This window comes from Rhinatrema bivittatum, chromosome 3 (assembly GCF_901001135.1).
Source record: "Rhinatrema bivittatum chromosome 3, aRhiBiv1.1, whole genome shotgun sequence".
NCBI lineage: Eukaryota > Metazoa > Chordata > Amphibia > Gymnophiona > Rhinatrematidae > Rhinatrema > Rhinatrema bivittatum.
In genome coordinates, this window is record NC_042617.1 from 139,829,582 (window position 1) to 139,855,344 (window position 25,763).

Here is a 25,763-nt window from a genome sequence, read left to right on the forward strand (position 1 = left end):
ATCACAATGGGAGTAAGAGTTGGTGTTGCGGTAAAGAACTCCTCAATCCGGGGTTGAGCAGAACCCAGGGAGGGAGAACTAGTAATGTTCTCCCTTAGTCTAGCTTTACGCTTCGTATGAGGCATCGATGCTGAGGCAATCCGCAGCAGAGAGGAAAAACGGAGAGAGAGGGCCGTGCTTGCCGCCTCCGTCTCCCGCGTCCTCACCCGTGCAATCAGCACCGACCCATCGGGGTCAGGTGCCCAGCCTGAGAGCAACCCTCCTTCTGGCCCGATCGACGCTGCACCAACGCGGCTGGACAAGGCCTACAGTGAGTCACCCGCCTCTATTGTGACCTCAGCGCAAGGGACCTCCAACCTGCCTGATAAGCAGACGCCGGTCCGACCACTTTCCCATTAAAACTACCTGTTCTATCAGGAACCCCCTTCCCCCCCATGAACTCAAAAACCATTATACACTTTAGAAAAGCATGCAATAGAGACGACCTCATCACATCCCTGTCAAATTCCCTTGATAGTCTAGACATATCAAACGCTGACTCGGCTCTAGCTTCTTTGCATAACATCACTAACGCGGTGGCAGAAAAAATTTGCCCACTACAGTCCAGAGAAATTAACTCATCTCAAAACAATAAAAAAAAAAACCCTGGTAAACGAACAACTTGAAAAACATGAAACAACTCAGAAGCTAGAAAAATGCTGGCGCAAAAATCCTACACCCTCACTCCTTGCAAAGTTTAAAACCTCATTCTATAACTACCGTGAAATGCTAAATAAAGCAAAGAGATTTCCACGCCCGCAAAATCCACCAATTCCAATACAACGCCCATGCCCTCTTTGAATTTGTGGCCTCCCTAACTAACTACCCCTCGCCCACATTCCAGACGAAGAAGCCAGCACCAAATGTGAGGACCTCGCACTCTATTTCCAGGATAAAATTGACAAACTGTTGTCGCGATTCCCCATGACCACTCCACCCAACAAAACTCCCCTTCACAACCCCACCTCTGAACTTAATTCCTTTGAAACTATATCCGCAACGGAAATAGAATCCATCCTCAAGAGAACAAGACCATCCGCTCATCCATCGGACACTATCCCCACAAAATATCTACTCTCTATCCCTAACATAATTGCCCAACCTATAGCAGACATCATAAATATCTCCATCTCCTCAGGCTCAGTGCCCAAGCCCCTTAAACAAGCAATTGTCAAGCCCATAGTGAAAAAAACCCAATCTCGATCCCTCTGATTCAGCAAATTACCGACCAATATCCAACTTACCTTTCCTATCTAAAATCCTCGAGAAAGCAGTTAACCGCCTACTCACACAGACTACCTTGACAACCAGCTATTCTTAACCTCCTCTCAATACGGTTTCCGAAAACACCACAGAACCGAAACCCTTCTACTTTCCATATCAGACCACCTCATCAAAGGCCTCGACAAAGGCAAATCGTACATTTTTGCCCTCTTAGATATATCTTCGGCCTTCAACACTATTAATCACAATTTCTTCATACAGCGACTCAGCGAAATCTGAATAGCTGGACTTGTCCTCAGCTGAATTACATCATATCTTAGCAACAGGCAATACAAAATCAAAATTGGAATCACGAATCCAAAGCCATCCCCCTTAATCAGGTTGTTCCGCAAGGCTCTTCTCTATCATCCACGCTATTCAACATTTACCTACTGCCCCTCTGCCACCTACTATCTGAACTTGATCTCCCATAATATATATATGCTGATGATGTGCAGATACTCATACCAGTTAACGACTCCCTACTCAAGGCCATCAACACCTGGGAATCCACTTTACTTGCAATTAACAAGCTATTATCCAACATACATCTTGCCCTTAATACCGCCAAAACAGAACTTATGCTCATCACACCGCAAGATAACACCAATATCTCCCCCATCCTCACGCCCCCAGTGACAATCATGTTCACCAAGCATGTTAGAGATCTTGGGGGTCACCCTAGACAATCATATGAATTTCAAAAAATACATCAATTCTACACTTAAGTGTGCTTTTTCAAACTACATACCTTGAAAAAACTAAAACCCCTCCTTCATCTTTCCGATTTTTGGACAGTACTGCAGGCAAACTATTTTCTCAAAATAGACTACTGCAACTCCCTCACTCCTAGGTCTCCCTAAAAGCACCATCCACCCCACTCCAAATACTTCAAAACGCTACCGCCCGTATCCTCACTAACCACCGTAGAAATGAACACATATCACCCGTCCTCAAAGATTTACATTGGCTCCCCATTGGTCACTGCATCCAATACAAAACCCTCTCTATCATCCACAAAGCCCTTCATAATCCCGACAGAATTGGTTCAAAGGAACTAACTTTCAACACCTCCTCAAGACCCACCAGAAATCAATACCTGGCATCCTTACGCACACCCTTATCCAAATTCCTACAACTTTGCAGCCACTAAAGCTCGATCACTGTCCCATTGCTGTCCTGCGCTGTGGAACTCTATGCCAGGAACTCTGCCCAAAGAAATTTAAGCAGAAACTAAAGACCGGTTATTTAACAGGCATACACCTTACCAGACAGATCTCCACTCTGACAGATCTCCGCTCTGACTTCTCGCACCTCTCTTGCCCACACACCTCAGTTCCCTCCCATAACCCCCGCTGTCCTCCCCCTCTGCGCCCATAGTCCCAGTCGATAATAGTCCCTTTCTCTAATAACTCGCACTAAGAAAAAGCTCTCTGTAATCATTGTTAAAATGCTGTAAAATAATCCCATGTTTCCCATTTTAAATTAAGAGATCTCTGTAAAATTATTGTAAAAAACTGTAAAGTAAGCTTATGTTTCCCATTTTAAGTTTAGTTATGTATTCTGCATTTACAACCAGTTTCATGGTTATTAGTATATATTAAGGGTTCTCTGTAAAGCATTTTCAAGCTAATTTATTGTTCCAATGTAAACCGATGTGATACTCACAGTGTATGTTGGTATATGAAACCGGCAAATAAATAAATAAACAAACAAACAACGCATCTCAGCAGGCAGCCATCTTGTCTCCCCCCGCCCACCCCCCCCCCCCCAGACTCTGAGGTTTTAAGAAGGTACCAAAGAATGATTTGTTCAACTTTAAAAAAAAAATAATTCACACAGAGTTTGCATGTCTAACTTAAAAAAAAAACCACTTTAAAATTAAAATTCTATATGAAATGAAAAGTTAGCACTGTGGAATTCTTTGAAAAATTGGTTTTAAAATTCACACAGAATTTCATTCCTTCAATCAGGAAGCAAAAGCTTGCCAACACTCTAGTATTTTAAGGTTAGTAGGATGTCGCATTGATCTGGGATTTCAAAGTGATACAGTATCACTATGAAGACAGTTCCTGGCAGCAATAGTTGTATGACACTGGCATGGAGAAAGAACTTGACACTGATTTATGACTTGAGCATTATTTATGACTTTAAGGGTAAATCATTATTGGGCTATTAATGCAATTATGGCATGCATAGTTAAAATAGTATTAGCATTGAGAAAGTAAAAAAAACAAAAAACCTGCCCAAGTTCCACAGCATTACAAAATTTGTAAAGACAATTCCAACAGAATGACACCAGTACTCAGAAACCTAAAAAATGAAAGCTTCTTGTAAACAACTAGTGAATCAAATCTATTGTTATACCTAAAGAGCAAAGCCAGGTACCACTCATGTTACTGTGTCCGAATACTTATGTGGCTTGATTTTAAAAGCATTTACAGGCTTAAAATTGGGCTTACACATGTAAATGCAATTTATCCGTGCAACTGGGCTTTTGAAAATTGACACACTATATTTGCCAATGTATTGACCATAGAATATTCATGTAGAAGTGCACTCTACATGCATAAATGGCTTTTATAATTGCTATGATAGTATGCTACATTTACACGTGTAACTCCTTTTAAAATTACCTGCATTATATTTAGCTTTGTTCCTCATCTCTTCACAGTATTACTATACCAACAAATAGATGGACACAAAGGACTCAATGCAAACAAATTAAACAGAACAATTTCTGAATGTAGTTCTTCAACTTTAGTAAATAAATCATTCATATTCTATATTTAAAACCACAAGGCCCTCCTCCGAGGCCCTGCTTATCTCAAACAAATGCCAGTTCTGTAAGTTTTTAGACTGGTTCCTGTTCAGAATTGTTTAAATGCATTATCTGCTTCATTACAATATTCATGAGCCTCATTATCCCTTTTCCAATATGCAGAGTCACTCTCCTGACATCAACATCTTGAACTGAGTGAAGGAAGATAAATGAGTATGCTCTAAATGCGGTGATAGCTCACACTAAGGCAAGAAGCCAAAAATGTTGGACCACACTTCAATCACCCTATTGCCTCAGTGGAAAAGTTTAAAAAAAAAATGTGCATGCACTGATGCCATAAGAATCAGAGAAAAGTGCATTTGCCACTGCTCTTTCCTCCGACAGCAGAAGTGCTACTGCCTCTGCCACAGCTCTCTGACAGCCCAGTCACAACACATTCAGGATAGTGTTTGTTTTATGTGGCATGTAGCCACAGAGGCAGAAAGAAAAAAAAAGGAGTCCTAAGACGAATGGGGGGAAGGTGAGAAGGGGCTGGCTAAGGGAGGATAAAAGACACTAGAGCAGACGCAAAAAGGAGACACTGGAGAGGCAGGGGAATGGGGGAAGACTGAAGGAGGAAAACGAAAAGAAGTGAGACTTGGAGGGAAGACTGGGAAGAGACAAGGAGAAAAAAGTGGCTGAGTGGGGAGGGGAAGAAAAATCAAAGAAAGAGAGAAAAACAAATGAACAAAGGTTTTTAAAAACTAAAGAATTGAACTGGAAAGAAACAATGCAAAAAATAAAATCATTTATTCAGGTGTACAAAATAAAGTTTGTAAAACTTTTTTTTTTATTTGTAAAAGGAAAATATGCATTGATTGAAGGCTTTTTCGCTAAATGTGTGTAAAACTGCCTGCCAAATAACTGCAGATACACAGAGAAATTAGTTCAGAATCCCAATATTGTGCCATAGAGTTTTCTAATCCTTACCACTGAGCTGCCTCATGAAAACCGTGGACTTTGTTATTAGGGGTGCCTAGGCTTCTCTTTCTTACATTGGTGGGGAGGTTCACTTATTTTTGTTTCATTTTTCCGATTTAGTGCATGTTTAAGTGGTTTTAATGCTTATTAAAACCATTTAACATGCACTAAATAAGGAAATAAAACAAATTTGTTTGGGAGTTTTTTCGTTTCATTTTGAAAACAACAATTTTGTTGTTGTTTTAATGTCCTTTCAAAAGTAAAAGCACATCATTACTGGTTATGGGTTTCACATAAAAGCAAAAAATGATTTTACTATTCACAGCAATGACAGAAAGCCTTCCCAGCCATCAATGAGGATACTAAAGTACCAAAAGAAGGACCAACTTACTGTCTTCATAAGTATCAGCTTTGCTCAGTATCCCAACCTATTAATATAATAATTGCACAAGAACCAGGAACCTCGCACAGGTGAAATAACTCAAAATCATGTTCTGGGAATTGTATTTCAACAACTGATTTCATCTGAGAAAACAAATGCCTCAACTGCATTGTGATAGTACTGATTAGAAGATCAACTTGAAATTACATTTGCTGCTCACATTCTGCCATGAAATGCTTCCTTTACTCAACAATATACAAACAGATATGAAAAGTGATAAAATACTTTCAATTCAACGATGACATCAAATATATCTTTATTTTACAGCAGATATCTTACAACTAACTGCAACCTGTTGAAAAAAAAAAAAAAAGCAGAAAATAGACAAATTTCAAGTCTGCTCTACAGATAACCACATTCTTCTCCCCCTCAACTCTAGCATCCACTTTCCCTCCATCCCTCTTCACTCTCCTCTTGTACTCACCCCCACTCCTGCTGCTTTGTAAAGTGGGTCAGGCCATGCCTTCACCCTGAAAACACAACTTATCAGCACTCAAAATCCCAATGTGGTCTGTGCCTTTCTGCTGTTTTGGCTCAAAGGAGCTTGGTGCCTTCCCCTCACCTCCTCCAATCTGCCCCCTACATGTGCAGCCTGAACTGGACGCAGTAACTTGTTAAGCTCCTTCTTTCGTCCAAACGCAATGCTGCGGCCTATCTTCCCTGCCAGATCTTGCAGCACTGAGGCTGGCTTGTTGGTCTCTTCTGACTGCTATCAAGGTGTTCTGAACCAGGGATACTGGACAGTGTGCATACCGAAGGCCTATTCTCTAATCAAGGGAGAAAGCATCTGAAGCTAGATTGGCCCTGATCCTGTCTTGGAACAGAAACCTGTTTTGTACTTTCATTTGTACAAGTGTGCATTTCTGCTACATATTTACAATTCAAAATAAGAATTAACATGGATAAGATTTTAAAAAGGAAAAGCTAAGTGAGGCGTGTTCATATCACCGTTATACAAAAATTTATTTATTTATTAAAGGCTTTTATATACCGACTTTCTTGATACAAATCAAATCAACTCGGTTTACATCGAACTAGGCAGTAACTATAATCAACTATAACCAACTATAATCAACAAGAGACAATTTGAAGGAGTATAAAGTTACATTATAACAAGGATGCCTTAACTGGGAGTAGGAAATAAGAAAGGGGGAACGAAGATAGAGTACAATATACAAGAGAGTATGTGAGGGAGGCAAGGAGCCGTCCTCATAACTTGTAACATGATTTAGCGTTTATTTATTTACATAATTTCTGGAACGTTATTTATTTACATAATTGCTGGCTGTTGGACTAATAGCGGGGAAGGCTCGGCAGAACAGCCATGTCTTTAGTTTCTTTTTAAACGTTGGTAGACAAGTTTCCTGCCTGAGGTCCAAAGGTATGTCGTTCCAGATGGAGGGACCTGTGATTAACCATGTCCCAGTCTGGGTAAGAAAATGTAATATAATAAATTATTAAACAAAAACAGAACGTTGCAACTTGAGGTACTGCAAAAAAGCAGATGTGTTGTACTTTTACTTTTAATATGTAATTGACAAGACTTACCAGAGAGAGTGGTATCAGAAAGATGTCAGTGTGTTCGCAGTCTCATGAGCTCTTGCCCTTACAGGGCTACAGCTCCTCTCTTGACTTCACCACTTAATAATTACGTCATTTACCTACTCTCTTCAGGTTTGTCTAGTTTGTCAATTAAACTTATAGTCTTATAAAGTGCAAATATGCCTCCCTTAAAATCCCTAAAAACACCCGTATTTGACCATCTAACGTGCCACAACCAATCATTAAAACATTGTGTGTTTCGATTTATGCTTATCTCTCAACAGTATTTCTACTATATTTCTTCGCCGTGTTACTGCACTGCTTCAGATGAATCGCCCGACATTGGCCATGTTTCGGCGCGCTCCTCGCGCCTGCTTCAGGGGCTACCGTTCCTTCACAAACTCTGTTACAAAAAACATAAGTCTATAAATACCTTTAAAACGATGTCTATACGTATCTCACTCTACTAATGCATTGCTACTTACAATTCAGTGTGGCACAGATTCTTCCTACCGCTTTGTCTTTCAAAAAATGGCGCTCAAGCGCTAATCTTCCGTCTCTACCGGATATCAGCTGTTTTATACTCTAACCTCAAATCTGGAACTAACCTATCCACTACAAGAAGACCGCCCAGTCAACTTCCTTATTAAGCCCAGCCGGGGCAATTGTATTCAACTTAAAGATCCAGCGCTGTTCGCGCTGTAATAAACAAAGATTTAAATCCCCTCCCCGCTCATCCTGCTCAATACAGTCCAAAACCGTACTATGTAAAGTCTCAAAAACATGGGATTGTTCAGCGCAATGCTGAACTAATGGAGCTTCCATCCTTCCTCGTTTCAGTGCACTCTTGTGCTCTGTCAAACGCGTTTTAATGCTCTCGTGGTTTTGCCCACATAAATGAGCCCACAAGGGCACCAGATGGCATATATAACATTTCGAGAAACACAGGTAGTTGCTCTGATCGGTTTAAATTTTTTTTAATTTCTCAAGAGGAATATTTATATTGGAATGAGCAAGTGGGCACATTACACACGACCCGCACGGGAAATGACCATTCCCTTCTTCGGATCTAATTGCTGGAACTTTAAAATGTGACCTGACCACCTGATCTTTAATGCTCATTCCTCTTTTAAAAGCTATTAAAGGCTGAGTTACAAACTCATTGTGAACCTGTAATACGTTCCAATGTCGTCTAATACTCTGCACTATCCCATTCACTCCCACAGAATACGGTAACACACATGTCAACCTATTATTTATAATTTTTGCCTCGGTTGCAATAGATATTCTCTATGATCCATCTAGCTCGCTTACAAGCTTTCCGGATTACCCCCAACGGGTAACCCCTATCTATGAATCGCTGACTCATCTCTCTTGCTCTTAATTTGTATTCTTGAACTGATGAGCATAGTTTCCTCAGCCTCAAAAATTGGCCGAAGGAATGCTGTTACGCAAAGTTATGGGGATGACAGCTAGAGTACTCTAATAATGTGTTGCGATCCGTTGGTTTCTGAAATATCGTGAAACAAAATTTTATTGCCATCCAAAGAGATCCTTATATCCAAAAAAGGAATTGAAACATGATCATAATTATATGTAAACTGCAATGCCTGTTCACAGGAATTTAACCAAACCATGAATTCTTGAAAAAGGACCTCAGTCCCATGCCACACTATGAAAATGTCGTCGATGAAACGGCGCCACACTATAATATTGTTTTTGTATGGAGAACTCTCTAACCAGCGTGCCTCAAAATGTCCCACATATAGGTTAGCGACACTGGGGGCCATAGTGGCCCCCATTGCCGTGCCACCAACCTGTTGATAATAGCTTTGCTCGAATAGAAAAAAGTTTTGTTTCAACGCCAAAGTGGCTAAATCTATAATGAAAGCTATGGGAGGACGAATGGATGTTGCCTGTGCTGTTAAACTGTCCCTAAGCACCTCTAATGCCGCATTCTGCGGTATATTTGTGTACAAAGACACAATATCTATTGTAGCTAGAAGCACACCATCTGAAGGAACATTTAAGGTCTCCAAAAATTGAATTAATTGTCCTGAATCCCGGACATAAGAGGGCAGAGATGGTACAAGTGGTCTCAAAAATGTGTCGACATATTGGGAGAGTGGTTCCAGAAGCGAACCTTTAGACGAAATAATAGGACGCCCTGGCGGGTTGTACCAGATCTTTGTGAATTTTTGGAAGATGATAAAGGTTGGTACCCTAGGATGTTCTACCTTTAGGAACCGGAATTCTCTCTTGGTTAACCAGCCTTGCACAAAAGCATCTTCCAACAGTTCGTCAATCGATTCTTTCAACTGTTTAGTGGGATCTTCTTCTAATTTTTTATAGAACTTCTGATCGGCCAGCTGTCTCAAGGCTTCCTCTCTATAAAAGTCCTGATTCATTACCACCACTGCTCCACCTTTGTCGGCACTTTTGACCACCAGAGATGTATCTCTTTTTATTTCTTGCAAAGCCCTCTGCTCTTGTATTGATAGATTCCATTGACCCTTTTTAACATTTCTCTGCGTGTTATCAATATCCTTTTGCACTAGCCTTGCAAAGGTATGTATGATAGGGTCCATATTACCGGGAGGGCACCATGTGGATTTTGGATGTACTACCGACTCATCAACCGCAGTTCCTGGTGGCTGTTGAGCAAAAAATAGTCTTAATCTAAGATTTCTCAGAAATTTTTGAAAAAATTTATTAATTTCAAAATGATCAAATTGCACCGTAGGTACATAGGTTAAACCTTTCTGCAGTACTTGGATCTGTATTTGAGTAAGAGAGCGGGAGGAGAGATTAATCACTGAGGAGTCGCTGACCTCCCTTTCCCTTGAGAACGGGTCCAACGTTTTCTGTGATCTCTGTCCTATCGGTGGATCTTGAGTATGCGGATGAAATCTGACTTTGCGGTCTTGCTTTGCCTCGGTAAAAGGAGCAGTGGGTTGCCCGCTTGTTGTTACCACATTTTGCCCCCGCGGTATCTCTTCCCCAGAAGAATCATCTGAACTTAAGTCAAAAGTTTTTTTCTGACCATACGATCTTTTAACTTGTGGATTCATCCAGTAATAAATGGAGCCTTTCTTATAATCTTGTTCATCTCGAATGAGTTTATTGGCTTTAAATTGTTTCAGTTCTTCTGTGAAATTGTTAATCGTATCTTGAAATTCCTTCCATTTATCATCAAAAGTCTCCACATTTTGACTTTTAATTTTTTCCACCATCTCATCATGTTCTTTCTGCAAGGATTCCGCTAGTGTTTTAGCTCTTTCTATAACTAGCAACATCAAATCTAAAGAACATTTGTTGAGGATTTGATTCCATTTAGTCAAAAAATCCTCATGTTCTACATACAACTTCGGTTCCTTCATTATCCTTAACCCTCTTGGTATTCGTTGCGCTCTACAATACTCAATCAAGGTACCATGATGTAAACTAGTTCGTACTAATCTTTTATTCAAGCGAACAAGATTATCCCAACTGTCCCCCTGGATACCTGGCAAGCTCACTGCTGGTGCTGACAGAACTTCCAGTAGATGTGACTGTGAAAAACTGAACGTATCGTCCCAATGCATCGCCATATTTACTTATGGCCAAGAAAATTATATTCTTCTCGAATATCTAACAAACTGATAGTATATGCTGGCTCAAAAAACCTCAAATATATAACTACTAAACAAAAACAGAACGTTGCAACTTGAGGTACTGCAAAAAAGCAGATGTGTTGTACTTTTACTTTTAATATGTAATTGACAAGACTTACCAGAGAGAGTGGTATCAGAAAGATGTCAGTGTGTTCGCAGTCTCATGAGCTCTTGCCCTTACAGGGCTACAGCTCCTCTCTTGACTTCACCACTTAATAATTACGTCATTTACCTACTCTCTTCAGAAATTATTTCAGAATATGAAATTATTTTACAGCGATTTGGGTTGGGAGGGATCTTTCTTCAATTTTTTAAACCTGCTTTATTTGAATCCTAAGGCAATGGTATTAGTAAATGGGGAACTCTCAGAAGAATTTTGTTGCTTGAAAGGAGCTAGGGCAAAGATGCCCTCTTTTCCCCTTTTTGTTTCTTAGATTGTGAGCCCTCTGGGGACAGGGAAACACCTACAGTACCTGAATGTAATCCACTTTGAAGTGCTGAAAAGTGGAACATAAACAAAATTAATAAATACATACAAATGTATTAATTAATTCTGTTGCTGGAACTTTTGTTGCTCAGGGTTTAAATGGAGATAAGTTAAAGGATATCCAAGAGGGAGGCAAATATTTTAAAATGAGACTGCTGCAGATGATATACTGGTTTTTCTCACCTATTCTGATGAGTAATTTCTGATGAGTAATTTTAGAGATTCTGGGTCTTTCAGGATTTAAGCAGAATTATGAAAAGTGTGAGGCAATGTCCCTTTTCAACAATTTGTATGATCTATGGGGTGAAATTTTCTTGCTGCAATCAACTCCTAAGAGGTTTAAATATTTGGGAATCTTTGTCCCCTATTTATAGTTCTAATGTGCTAGTTTTTCTGAATGTATCTAAAACTAAGCTACAACAGTGGCAGTCTCTCCCCCTTTCACTTGCACAGCAAATTAATCTCTTTAAGAGATGACTCTATGCGACTAGGTGGAATCACTGTAAAACTGGAGGAAGTAATAACTCAGACTGACAGACTAAAGAATAGCAAATCACCATGACTGGATGGTATTCACCCAGAGTTCTGAAGAACTCAAAATAAACTGCAGACTTGCTTTTGATGATTTGCAACTTATTATTAAAACAGTCATGGGACCAGAAGACTGGAGGGTGGTCAATGTGACACCAGTTTTTAAAAAAGGGCTCCAGGGGTGATCCGAGAAACTATAGACCAGACACTAGCACGTCCCTAGCACCTCCTTATTGGCAGAAGTGGCGGCTGTCAGCGGGTCTTGACAGCTGTCGCTTAATTTTACCCGGCGTCTGTTGTCGAACCCTCTGTCAAAGCAACTAACATAGTGGGGTTCAAAAGAGGATTGCACAAGTTCCTGAAAGAAAAGGTCTGTTAGATTCGTGGACCCTTGGGGCCGGTCGAAACCAAAGATGAACCGCTGAGAGAGATTGCAGCAGTGGTCCCGACCGGGAGGCGGCAAGGACGGACTCGTGGATGGCCGGAGGAAGAACCAAGAATGCCCTATGCGACCAAGGGCTTTGGCAAGGAGGAGGGAGACGTGGAACTGGCGCAGTGGTGAGAAGATCTTCGCCCTGGAAGCCGATCCTCCCCCGAGAGGAGCTCGTAGGAGTCCGGCCGCTGGGACTTAGGAGATTCACCCTGGAAGCCGGAATCCCCCCCAGGAGGAGCCCGTAGGGACCCGGCCGCTGGAACTTAGGAGGGCCCGCGGGAGCCGAGTCAGACGGAGTCCAAGGTCGAGTGCCAGAGGGTCGCTGCTTGCCAGTCCAGAGTCGTGTGCCAGAGAATCGTCGTTTGCCAGTCCAGAGTCAGAAGCCGGAGAATCACCGTAAGCCAGGCCAGAGTCAGGAACCAAGAGGAGACCAAGACGATACAGGAACGCAGCAACTGGAGACAGGAACACCTGGGAACCTCGTTGCAAGGCAATGAGTCCAGTAACTGCAGGGCTTAAGTAGCCCTGCAGCGTCTGACGTCAGCCGGGGGAGGAACCAGCGTTTTCCCACGCTGGCCCCTTTAAATCGGGAGCTGGGACGCGTGCGCGCGCGCGCCTAGGGGGCGAAGCCAGCCGTGGAGGAACGCCGGCTGCTCCGCCAAAGCGAGGACACGGCAGCAGAAGAGCCTGCAGGCCCGGGCGAGGTGGGAACGCGTCGGGCCTGCGGCGGAAGCGGTCCCAAGAGGCACGGGGAAGGCGGCCCGGAACCGGGGCGGCCACGGGGTAAGCAGCGATTCCGGGGCCGACCCGGAATCGCAACAAGGTCTATAAAACAGTTATTAGGCAGGTAAACTTGGGAAAGTCAAGCTTATCCCCAGGATTGAAATATAAGAAATAGATCAACTACTAAAGATCTGCCCAGTTCTTGTGACCCACGCTGGCCACAGTCAGAGAGAGAATGCTGGGCAGCCTTGGTGTGACCCAGCATGGCACTTATGATCTTATTCCCTATATGGTTATATCTTTTACAAAACGTTTGATACAACTAATGAGAAACAGACATCAAGATTTTGGAGTCACAGCTCTTAAAATTTTTTTTGAATTCTCCTACCTTGTGTATCCTTCAAGGCCACTCCTCCTTCTACAGGAATAGTTGTCCGCTTGGTAACTGCACTCACCAGTGCATCCACCTTTGGAAAACACAATTGTTCTCTCGCAACTGAATCCAGGGGGTACAGTACTTCCAAGACTTCCCCCCCCCCTTACAATTAGCTTCCGGGGCAATTAATTCTTGAATGGCCTCCACAATAGGGAGGAAACATGAGGCTGTACAAAAGGAAATCAAAATGGGATCTTTCTTTGGCTCAGACATGGATTCAGCCCTAGGCACTCCCAGCATCTTCAATGTCTGGGAAATCAGAGCCAGTAACTCATCTCTATGAAAGAACTGCAACATAGTTCTATACGGCTCTAATCACAGAGGAATTTCTCCATCCTCTAGGGAGTAAGGATCGGTCTTCATCATCTATCCCATCTAGGTCCCTATCGGGAAGACTGGCTCCAGGCGTACGCCAACACTTCCTGCAACAGCAGGAGTTCGGGATTTCACTGCCTGCAACCCTGACTTGTGAAGATTGGCCAGTGTCGAGGACTGCGCCTGAAAGAAGGACTGCAGTCCTTGAAAAAATTCTACCCAAGAAGAGGCAGAAGGATCCATGCCAAAACTAGGGGGCAATTGTCCTGTGCCCACTGAACTACCTTCCCCCGCTGATGAACCAGTTAGGGGAGCTCCAAAATCAGGCGACCTTTCTGGCAGCTCTTTTTCCATTCCCGCACCAGGCTGGGAAAAACCAGGTTTAGTAAAATCAGATGGAGCAATTCTCCCTGAGTCTCCAAACAGTGATGACACAAGTTAGAGGGAACGCCAGGCTGAGATGCCCAAATATGACACGCAGCACACAGGGCAAGGCGCTTGGGCTCTTCGCTATGGGTGCCATCAGCCTGTCAATACGCCCTAACAGGCATCTGACAATAGTGTACCCAAAAAGTTAAGCGCTCACAAATAAGGTGCCCAACAGTGTGCCTATATAATTGCTCAAACTGAGCTCCCCCAGGACACTTAGATAGTGTGGGCAAAAAAGCACATGCGTGTGCGTGCATGCACAAGTGGGTGCCCTGGTAGGTGCTCCTATGCGCCCAACTAGGCACACAATGGGCCGCCCGATGGAAACTGAAGAGGGCAGTCTTCAACACACAAAAACGCTACCAGACGAGTGAACCAGATGAGTCTTACAGCGGGGCCTTAGCCATAAGGCTGCCTCAACCTGCCAGGCTGCTCCTGCCCCCTGAACTCCACTGGAGGCGAAACAACCACTGGATCGTGCACCGAGCATGGAGACCAGGGGGCAGGGGGAGGAATCCCTACTCAACTCCCCTTCTCTTTATTTATTTTTTAAATTACTCTTTACCTGAGCTTAGCCCATCCGGGCTGAGTACAAGGTCAGTCTCCAGCTGCAGGGGAGAGAGCATAAACTTTCACCGCCATGCTTGGCTTCCTGCACCCGCTTGCCTTTCAGCTGTTTGTTTGTTTTTTTTGTTTGTTTTTTTAATATAGCTAAATCCATATCGGTTTGTAAAACCAGCTAACGGACCAAGGCACTCATCTGAAAGACCATGAAAATCACCTCAGGAATTCTCAACTGAGGGAGGGACCATAAGGTATCACCACAGGAGAGTAGGGAAAATAATCATTCTCTTTTTTTTTTTTAAAGCAATCCCCAGTAGGGAGATGCATGTCCACCATCTGCTGGTAGCGAAGAATACTGGCTTTGGATTCACCTGTCTGAACGCTAAGAAAACCTAGGATAGCATTGTATTAGTTGATGGAGCATGTGAAACATGGGGAGTTAGGGCTGCCAGACTTAGAGCTTTACAATAATGTTTATCTGGCAAAAATTCTGAGAGATTGGTTATACCTTTCTTCTTCTTATGTTGATATAAATACTGAAATAACATTCATCTCACCTGTATACCTTTGGTTTATTTTGCATGTTGAGATGAGCAGGAGAAATCTCCTGCTCATCTTTGACATAGCAACTTGGTAAAACTATGCGGTGTACTTGGAAGTACTATGCTTCTAGATCATGCTTCCAACATCTCATCTTTTCTTCCAACCAAAGGGAACCTTGATTTTAAACTGGGAGACCAAGCCAAAACATTTCTATCTTGGGCTCAGAAAGAAGTGACCCAGATTGCACAGGTGCTTACTGAGGAGGGAGCCTTGCTTTCCTTCCAAACTATCCAAGACAAAAAGCAAGTTTGCATACGTAAACAGTATTTTCCGTAGATAGCAGGGTGATTTAGCCATCCTGTCTGGGTGATGTCATCTGGTCATCACAGGGCGGAGCTTTCTCTCTAAACTGAAAGTCTTTTCGTACGTTCCCATGCTATCAAGCATTCTCCTCAGTTGTTTATTAAGCAAATATGCAATGGTAGTGTATGGCTGTCCAGGGAGGAAGGGAGGGGGCACATGGCTAAATCATTCTGCTATCTACGGAAAATACCGTTTACAGTAAGCAAACTATTTTTTTCCGCTGATAAGCAGGCTGATTTAGCCATGCTGTAGGTTGCTTGCTATAGTGTAACATTTGTGGATGTTATAAGATTTGTGGACAGTCATTATTTCCATTGGACGTGAAGCAACACCGCTGATCCCACTGCACTGTCCACTGCTGATCGTTGGTTGAAACAGTAAAGGGAAGTGAAAGTATGTACTGATGACCACGTCACTGCTTTGCAGATTTATTTATTTAATAGGTTTTCTAGACCGTCATTTAGTAAAACTTTCACAACGGTTACATGATTAAGAAAATAAATACATCACATCAATATAAAATAAATTATAAATACATAAGAATAAAGAGGTAAAACTAATTTGAAAACAAACTTGCCAAAATAATTAAATATAAAAGTTAGAATTAAAACAGATGCATAAGAATAGTGATAAAACAATGTAAAAGAATAAGACTGGAAACATGACTCTCTTAAATAGCCAGGTTTTCAGATTTCTTTTAAAAGCTTTAAAATCGGATTGCATTCTTATTTCAGGGCATAACTCATTCCAAAGTTTAGGGCCTACTAATGAGATGGCACTCTCACACACTAGGGTTAATCTCGCCGAGATAATAGATGGCACCATCAGAAGGCCTTTATTTGCTGATCTAAGGTGTGTCAATGAAGTTGCTGCTGCTCTAACCTGATGTGCTTTAATTGGATCCTCGAGCACTAGGGAATGAGACTCATAGCAGAACTGGATGCATTATGTTATCTAGTTTGACAGCATCCTCTTTTTTTACTGCTTTTCCCAGGGCATTCGGGTTGACAGAGACAAAAAGTTGCAAAGTTCGTCTGACTGCTTGAGTTCTCTGTTTGTAATATGCAAGGGCTTTCTTGCAGTCTAATGTGTGTAGCTCTCTTTCCATTTTATTAATGTGAAGTTTAGGGAAAAAGGTTGGTGAATGAAATTGCTGGTTTAAGTAAAACCTGAAACCACTTTTGGCAAAAAATTACGGGTGTGTATGTACTAGCACCTTGTGATGAAACTGATGGTATGGATAATTAATTTCCAGAGCCTGGAGTTCACTTATTCTCCTGGCTGATGTGACTGCTACTAGGAAAAGTACTTTCAAATGATGTGTTTCAAAGACGAGGACTCCATGGGTTCAAAGGGAGACCTCATTAGGCTATCTAGGACAACATTCACATCCCATGGAACTGGAAGGTTCTGTATTGGGAGGGTAAATATGCAGTGATCCTCTCATAAACTTTGAAATTAATGGATGAGAAGAGACTGAGGAACGTTTTTAAAGGTAAATAAGCATTCCCCCCCCCCCCGTTCATCTGTTCCCACTCCAGATTTTATAGACCACCGCCAAATAGAGTTATGCATTTGTCACATCCATTTCGGTGGGTATGCACATACCTCGCCAACTTTCTAATATAGGCAGGAAACAGAATATGCGTGTATTTTTAATAATAGGGTACATGCATACTATCAGTTTTCCTGCATGTACTAGAAAGTTGGTGAGGTATCCCTACTGCCAAATCGCCAAGTTGTTTGACGTGCTGATCTAGCCTCAAACAAATAAAGATCAACACCCAAGCTGTAGGTTATGGCTGACAGCCTCCAGTGATGTTCAAAGCTTGTTACAGCAGACCCCCGCACTGATATTACCAGGTGAAAAGTGTGAAATGATGTATCTTATATAGCAAGCACATGATTACAGACTTAAAAAGAAACTAATTATTTAAAAAATATATTTGCTGATTCAGGTTGTATACTTTTGAAGAAAATGTGAAAAAGTGTTAACAGCTTACAAAGTTTCAGTATTTTTACAATCAAATGCACTTTCTGTTTTTCACCGGTAGCTAATTAAGTGGAACTCTGAGTGCTGAATTTTTAGGCATTCTTTCTGTAATGCGTGATGGGTATAAGATTTCTCAGTACCCGACAACCCTGTACCCCAAGATAAGACTGGGATGTGTAACTAACATGAAACAATACAGCAGATCCAATCATATCCTTGACATAAAATGAGTTAGAGCAGTGGGTTACGAACCAGGAGACCAGGGTTCGAGTCCTGCTGTCGCTCCTTGTGACCTTGGGCAAGCCACTTTGCCCTCCATTGCCTCAGGTACAAACTTAGATTGTAAGCCCTCTAGGGATAGGGAAATACCTACAGTACCTAAATGTAATCCACTTTGAAGCGCTGAAAAAATATAAATCGAAATAAACAAATAAGTGATACGCTACTATAGCGCTCAGGAGAACTCGGATTGAAGTCACTGTTGAAACCGAGGTAGAAAGAGAGAGTGTAGCTTTTTTCAGTAAAGCTTTTGTGGAGCAAGTGAAGGGAACCAAGCTCCGTTGGACACACCAATTAGAGTCTATCTTCCATTTGAAGGAGTGATTTCTTCTTGTGGATGGTTTCCTGACTGCTATTAAAAAATCCGTGATTTGTGGTGGCAGTTGGAGTTCACCTAATATCTCCCACTCAATCTTAATGCTGTGAGTTGAAGAAAGGAGTGCATCGGGTGAATGAGCATCCCTCCTCCTGGGTTAGAATTCTTGCCATGTTTCCTAGAAACAGTGACGGCTGAGTTGAGAGTTGTATTAGATAGGCGAACCACATTTGTCACAGCCACACCAGAGCTATAAGTATCATTTCTGCCTTGTCCAATATGCATTTCTGTATTGTTTGAGATTTGAGCAGAATTGGAGGATAAGCATAGATTTAGATTTTTTTTTAGATTTAGATTTTCATATTCCGCTTTTTGGCACTTCAAAGTGCAAATCAGGAGAACAACAGTGGGATGTGAACCCTGGTTTCCCTAGGTTGTAGCCCACTGCTCTAACCACTAGGTTACTCCTCCACTCCACAGAATAGATCTTCTGTCCATGGGACCAGAAACACATCCTGGGATATTCTGTGATCGCTGAGGAGAATCAAACAGAAATCACCTTCTTGTTGAAATTGGTTGCGAAAAGATCCATACAAGGTGTTCCCCAGTGATCGAATAGATCATCTGCTATCCTCTGTCCAGAGACCATTCATGCAGATGAAAAGTCCTGCTGAGTTTGTCTGCTTCGGTGTTTGCCAATCCCAGTAGGTATGATGCTTAGAGAAATATTCTGTTTTGTTCTGACCATTCACAGATCTGGACCACTTTTTCTTTGCAGACAGTTCCGAAACCTGAACCTCCTTTGTTTATGTAGAACATAGCTACTTGACTGTCCGTGCAGATCAGTACAGACAGACATTCTTCAAATTGTTGACTGGAATGTGTGAAGTGCATGTTTTATGACTCTTAGTTCCAAGAGATTTATCTGTAGGTGGCTTTCCACCAGCGACCATAAGCCTTAGGTTTTCTATTGAAGTAGGTGGGCTCCCCATCCTTTTTTCAATGCATCTATTGTAATGATCAATTGATGGGGAGAATTTCTGAATGGTGCTCCCTTGGATCATACCAAAGTTTTCATCCACCACTTTATATCTTTTTTCATTGAAATTGTGAGCCATATTCTTTTTGACATCATTTGGCATCTGATTCCACTGAAACTATAATCCCCACTGAAGTCGTCTCATGTGGGGTCGAGTATGAGAGATGATATGAATCGCTGCTGCCATGTGCCCCAATAAGACAAGTACTCGGCATACAGTCATTACATTCTGTTTGAAGAGAATTTGACATTGAGAGCGCAGGGTCTAACCTCTGTCCTGAGATAGAAAAGCCCTGCATAGTGGGGTGTGGATTTTTGCCCCTATGAACTGAACAGTTTGAGTCGGGTGAAGCTGGGATTTCTCGTAATTTATTATCCAAATCAAATCTAAGCATTGAATTGTCTCCTTCAGGTGATTCTGTAGTGCATCCGGATTTGGAGACACAATCAGCCAGTCATCGACGTATGGGAATATACGGATCCCTTGTTTCCATAACTGAGCCACAGCTACCGCAAGACATTTTGTGAACACTCTTGGGGCAGATGAGAGTCCAAAGGGAAGCACCTTTTACTGGTAATGATGGTCCCCAATTTGGAAGCAAAGGTACTGCCAATAGGCTCTGTGGATGGGAATGTGAGTGTAGGCATCCTTTAGGTCCAAAGAGCACATCTAGTCGTTGGGTTACAGGAAAAGGAGAACTGACTTCAAAGAAGTCATCTTGAATTTCTGTCAATTGACAAACTTGTTGAAAGAATGTAAGTCTAGGATTGGACAGAGACCTCCCGATTTCTTGGGAATGAGGAAATACTGGGAGTAGTGGCCCTTGTGTATCTTGTAAGGTGGAAGAGGGCTGACCGCTTATTGGTCCAACAGAGTTCTTACTTCCTGATGTAGTAACGGTATGTGACATTGTCTGCTGGTGTGGGCTACTAAGTGTGGTAACGGGGGTATCCGAGTGAACTGTAGCCTGTAACCTTGGGAAATTATCCCCAGAACCTACTGATCAGTTATCATCTTGGACCAAGCATAGAAGGATGAAATTCTGCCTTCGACATGCCGTGAGTGTTATGGCTGGCTTTTCCTTAAAAACTCTGTTGCTTCTGGGACTGTGATTGTTGTGCTTTCTGGGATTTTTGACCCCTTGGGCGGTTCCTCTGTTGTTACTGCTGACCTTGTTGCCTTGGCTGCTGATAGGAGGGAGGTCTGTAGGGATGGCAATAATTTTGGTAACCCCTATATGATCTACATGGGTAGAAGTTTTTCCTGTAGTTTGAAAAATATTTTCTATTAGAAGATGGTGTTTCAGTTGGAGACGTTAAAGATTGTACTGCTACATTCTGCTCTTCGATTTGAAAAACTGTTTCCCTAAGTTTCGCACCAAAAATGTTGTCTCCCTAACACGGTAAGTTTGCTAACTTATCGTGCACATCCTCTCTTATTGCACTAGAATGGAGCCATACTAAACATCTGGCCGCTATAGAAGTTGCTGAGAATGTGGCTGAAGAATCAAACCCCTCATTAGTTGTTCTGAGAAGGTGACATAAGCCCTCGTGTAAGTCTGCAAGCAGCTGAGATATTCCCGTATCACCTTGTTGCTATGAGATAAAGGGTATCAGGTTTTGAACGCATACATACAAATATTGCGTTATATAAAATTGGTGAAGTCGAGCACTGAGCATGGAATTCTGAAAAATACACCTATCAAATTCATCTAGCAACTTGCTGTCTTTTTCAGGAGATGTATTGCAATGCAGTCTCATTTTCTTTGCCTTTTTCATAGCAGATTCTACCACAACCGAGGCATGCGGAATTTGAACCATGCTGTAGTAGATGGATTTTTGCATTTTATATTTCAGATCCAACTTCCTGGATGTTATGTCCAGAGAATTAGGGGATTCCCATGCTCTATCCATGTCTTGAGTCCAGTAACTAATGAGAAGGAAGAGCGGTAGGCTCCAATGGCATCTCTAAAATCTTCAAGATACCCATCGTCTCAGCCCTAGCATAGGGTACTTTCCTAGTTTCAATTTTTAGTAGAATTCCCACCTTTTCTAAAAACTTGGAATAAGTAAGGTCCTCTAGAGGTGATGATGGTTTAGCCAGTTCTTCTGGAGGATCCAAGGGATGCCCATTGATTCCCCAGAGAGGAAGGTGGGGATGGTGAGACAATACTGGCAAGACTGGAAGGCTGTCAGAGTCCTGCAGGCTAATGCACATCTTTTAAGGTGAAGGTGCGTGGTCAGAGAGATAAGAATGACCTGCTTTCAATTGAAGTGGGGAATGAGTGGTTCCCATCTCCTGCTGAGTAGTTAGATTATCAAAAAACGACTTCAAAATGGAAGGTATTTGTGTCAGGGTTTTATCCGTCGCTGATCTGTATTTATGATCATGAGATTGACAGGCGGCTGAGACCTTTCCAACGAGGATGCAGAGCTAGTAGAACGATGAGATGTGGATCTGTGTTGCCAACACAAAGGTATTGCTGCTTTTAAAATGTTTATGCTTGGTGCAGCAGGTCTAGGCGGTGGAGGTTCTGATAGTTGTATTTTTAGCTTGTCCCATAAGGACTCTTGTAAAGAAGGGGAGCGGCAATATTGGGTGAGAGTTCCCCCTCAGACGGACTAGATTCTGACAAAGAGATCAGCTCCACTGGTTATTAGTCTTCCATTTCCTGATCAGACAACTGTAAGAAGGAATTATGAGATGGTGATTTCACCGTATCTCCCGATGGTGACAGATCAAAGTGCTTCAATGTTTAAAGAGACTCTGTTGTCAGATCTTGGACTAGGTGAAATCTCTGCATGTTTGGAAGATTGAATTAGCACCAGTAAGTTAGATTTCTCTGACTGTATTTGCTGAGTCGGCTTTTTGGACCTCTTCGATGTCTTCGGAGTGACGTGCTTCATAGGTGCCTTCCTGTGCACCGGTGTCTTTGGCACTGAGTTGTGCACAGATGTCTGTGGCGCATTCATGTGCACAGATGTTTGCAGCGCATTCATGCGCACCAATATTATCGAGGCACTGCTGTGCACCAATGTCTTCGGCACACCACTGTGCGCTTTCGATTTGGATCTAAACGAGCAAGAGCGTCTCACTTGATATGGATGTGGGGTCTTCGGTCCTGGGAATGACTGTGTTGATCTTTCATCTGCCGAAGACTGAGATAAGATCCAGAATTTTCTTCTCTTATTCGAAGGATCTTTGCCGCTCGGTGATGCTGAGCTCTGGGAGACTTTCTCCCGCATTGATTACAGAGCCCTCGATCATGATTGGGACTAAGGTACAAATAGCAGTATTTGTGCCCAACAGTCACAGACATTTTTCCCACATTCACAGAATTTAAACCCCAATTTAGACATTTTAATTGATGTTCTTCTCTTCTCTTTTTTTTTTTTTTACTGAGGAGAAAGTAGAGAGAATAGCCCACATGTCCATGCAGAGCGTGGAAAAAACGAAACTGAGAACGCTTGATACGTGCGGGAAGTAGCCGCATACGAAAATAGTTTTTGAGACTAGAGAGAAAGCTCCGCCCCATGACGACTGGATGGCGTCATCCAGACAACATGGCTAAATAAGCCTGCTTATCGACGGAAAATATAATGTAGACCAGGGGTCCCCAACTACTGGTCCGTGGTCCAGGACCGGGCCGTTGGAGGTTTTTTGCTGGTCCACGGCGCTGCCGCAGACCAGCACTAAACACCGACAGTGTGCTCTGCTCTGCGGGGGCTCAGAGCACACTTTGTGGGGTGGATGCTGCCCGCTGGCCAAGGCCGGTGGAAGCACTAGGCGAACTAGGCGATCGCCTAGGCGCCAAGCATTAGGGAGCGCCGAGCCGCTGATGGCCACTGGTGGACCTCATCCCACTGGCGGCTGAGCGGTGAACTACTCCTGTGCTGTGTGCCAGATACACTCAACAAGAAGATCAGCAGGGCCGTGGTGGAGCTCACGTCACCACAGCTCGAAGAAAAAGGTCGCATCTAAACGTGCAGGTGCTCCTCCTCCTTCCTGCCCGCGCGGCCCCGGAAGAAAAATGTTGCCGGAGCCATGAGGAGAAAGGAGGAGGAGCATCAGCCGCATGCAGAAGTGGAGCAGCGCGGCCTGAGAAGACCAGAGCCACTGCAGAGCCCATCCTGTGGCGACCCGTAAAGAAGAGGCCCAGAGGTGAGAGAGAGGCTGAGTGTGTATGTGTGCATGTGTGAGAGTGAGTTGAGAGATTGTGTGTGAGATTGAGTTGAGAGACTGTGTGTGGGAGTCAAGACCTGAATGTTTGCAGAGAAAGCATGTGAGAGCCTCTGTGTGTGTGAGAGATAGCATGTGCCAGTGAGAGACTGTGTGTATGAATGATTGTATGAGAGAGAGCATGTGAGAGTGAGAGAGCATGTGAGAGTGAGAGAGCGAGAGCGTGTGTGTGTGTGAGAGAGAGAGAGAGAGAAAGCATGTAAGAATGAGAACCTGACTGTGTGTTTGAGGGTAGAAGACAGATGGAGAGAAAAGAAATAGAAAAAAAGACAATATAAAAGGAATTGGCAAAAAAATAAGAAAGGGAAGGTGGAAAAAAAAAAAGCAGCCTGTGACCAACCGATTAGAAAACTAAGATCAGACAGCAAATGTAAAAAAAAAAAAAAAATTACTTTTTACTGATTGACACATGTAATCTTTGGAAATGTACAAGAGTAGCACTTTCTCTATGCAGCTCTCACAATGTAAGAGTTCAGCATGGAGGAACTGGAAGCCCACGGGGCCTGCACAGAGGAGGCAGCAGAATGGGCTTCAGTGCCAGTAGCAGCAATCAGCACCTCCCCAATAGCCACGCGGCAGCAGTGACAGTGGCAGCAGAGGAATGAGAGAGGCTCTGAGGTTGCTGGCAAAAGAAAGAGAGGGGGTCTCTGCCTTTAGTGTGTGCATGTGTATGAATGGGAGTCTGCCTGGGGGTGTATGTGTGTGAATGCATGGGTGCCTGCCTGAGGGTATGTCTGTGTATGAGAATGAATAGGTGTCTTCCTGGGGTTTGCTCACAGCCAGGGGAGGTCATGAGAGGGAAGGCGTCAGGTGGAGGAGAGAGGTGAGAAGTTTGGAAAACAAGGGAAACAAGCCCGGTGTTCCCACTCATTCTGAACCTATGGTGAGTTGAGACACATTCACATTATAAATGTCATAATTAAATGATAAGTATACACTAAAATCCAACCCCCTCCATAACCCCACCCCCATATGACCAAAACCCCACCCCTGCCCCACCCCCACCTCGCCCTGCCGGGCCATGGAAAAATGGTCTTGCTTGAAGTCGGTCCCTGGTGAAAAAAGGTTGGGGACCACTGATGTAGACAAACGATTTTATTTTTACATACATGCACTTAAGGCATTTTGTGGATAGTTTGCACAGCCAACTAAGCCAGGAGGCTTAAGTGTCCACATGGAGGAGTTCTTTAAGATAGAAAAGATAGAGAGTGCGCCTATATTTGGAATAAAGAGGTCCATCCAGAAAAAGATTCTAACCTCCAAAATTATTTTATGAAACTAGCAGCAAAATGTAGAAGAGGCTCTAGTGTTGACTTAATAGCAGAACAGCTGAAGTGTTAATTTTTTAATCCTAGTAAATTAACAATAAACATGTCGCTCAGAAAGTCTCAATATAAGTTTTTGCGTAAAGCTTATATCTCCAAGGATACTGCCAATAAGGTGACTATCTCTGACTCTAATAGATGCCTCAAATGCAAACTGGAAAGGGATACCTTGGCATCTACCTTTTGGTCTTGCACTTGGGCATAGACTTATTGGCAGAAGATTATGGAGTTTTTGAGTCATGTAATGGGAGAAATAGTTCCAATGTTAATAGAAGTCGTCTTGTTCAATCGCACTTCCTGATTGCTAGAGGAAGGCAAGAATGAAAAGTTTCCTAAGGAAAGCTTTTCTAATTGCTAAAAGGTAATATTAAGTTCTTGAACAGATGTTAATCCTCCCTCTTTTTGGCAATGGAGGAAATGGAATAGATGAAAATCCTTTTACAGTAGAAAATGTGTGAGAAGAGCTAAAGAACCTGAAAGTGGACAAAGCCATGGGGCCTGATGGGATTCATCCAAGGATATTGAGGGAGCTCAGAGATGTTCTGGCGGGTCCGCTGTGTGACCTGTTCAATAGATCCCTTGTAACGGGAGTGGTGCCGAGTGATTGGAGAAAAGCGGTGGTGGTCCCGCTTCACAAGAGTGGGAACAGGGAGGAGGCTGGCAACTACAGACCGGTTAGCCTCACTTCGGTGGTGGGAAAAGTAATGGAGTCACTGCTGAAAGAGAGAATAGTGAACTATCTACAGTCTGGAGAATTGATGGACCAGAGGCAACATGGATTCACCAGGGGAAGATCCTGTCAAACAAATCTGATTGACTTTTTTGACTGGGTAACCAAGGAATTGGATCGAGGAAGAGCACTCGATATCATATACTTAGATTTCAGCAAAGCTTTTGATACGGTTCCGCACAGGAGACTGGTCAATAAAACGAGAAGCTTGGGAGTGAGTGCCGAGGTGGTGACCTGGATTGCAAATTGGTTGACGGACAGAAGACAATGTGTGATGGTAAATGGAACCTTCTCTGAAGAGAGAGCGGTTTTAAGTGGTGTACCGCAAGGATCGGT

The 25,763-nt window shown here is 42.9% G+C and overlaps 1 protein-coding gene across 1 annotated transcript in view; it reads right to left on the reverse strand.

The window, feature by feature from the left end:
• Positions 1-25,763, reverse strand: part of KIZ (kizuna centrosomal protein) — a 340,495-nt gene that overhangs the window by 270,280 nt on the left and 44,452 nt on the right. Inside the window, 2 exon segments of the mRNA XM_029596786.1 lie at positions 8,663-10,329; positions 13,244-13,322. Of these exon segments, the coding sequence (XP_029452646.1) occupies positions 8,663-10,329; positions 13,244-13,322 (1,746 nt within the window).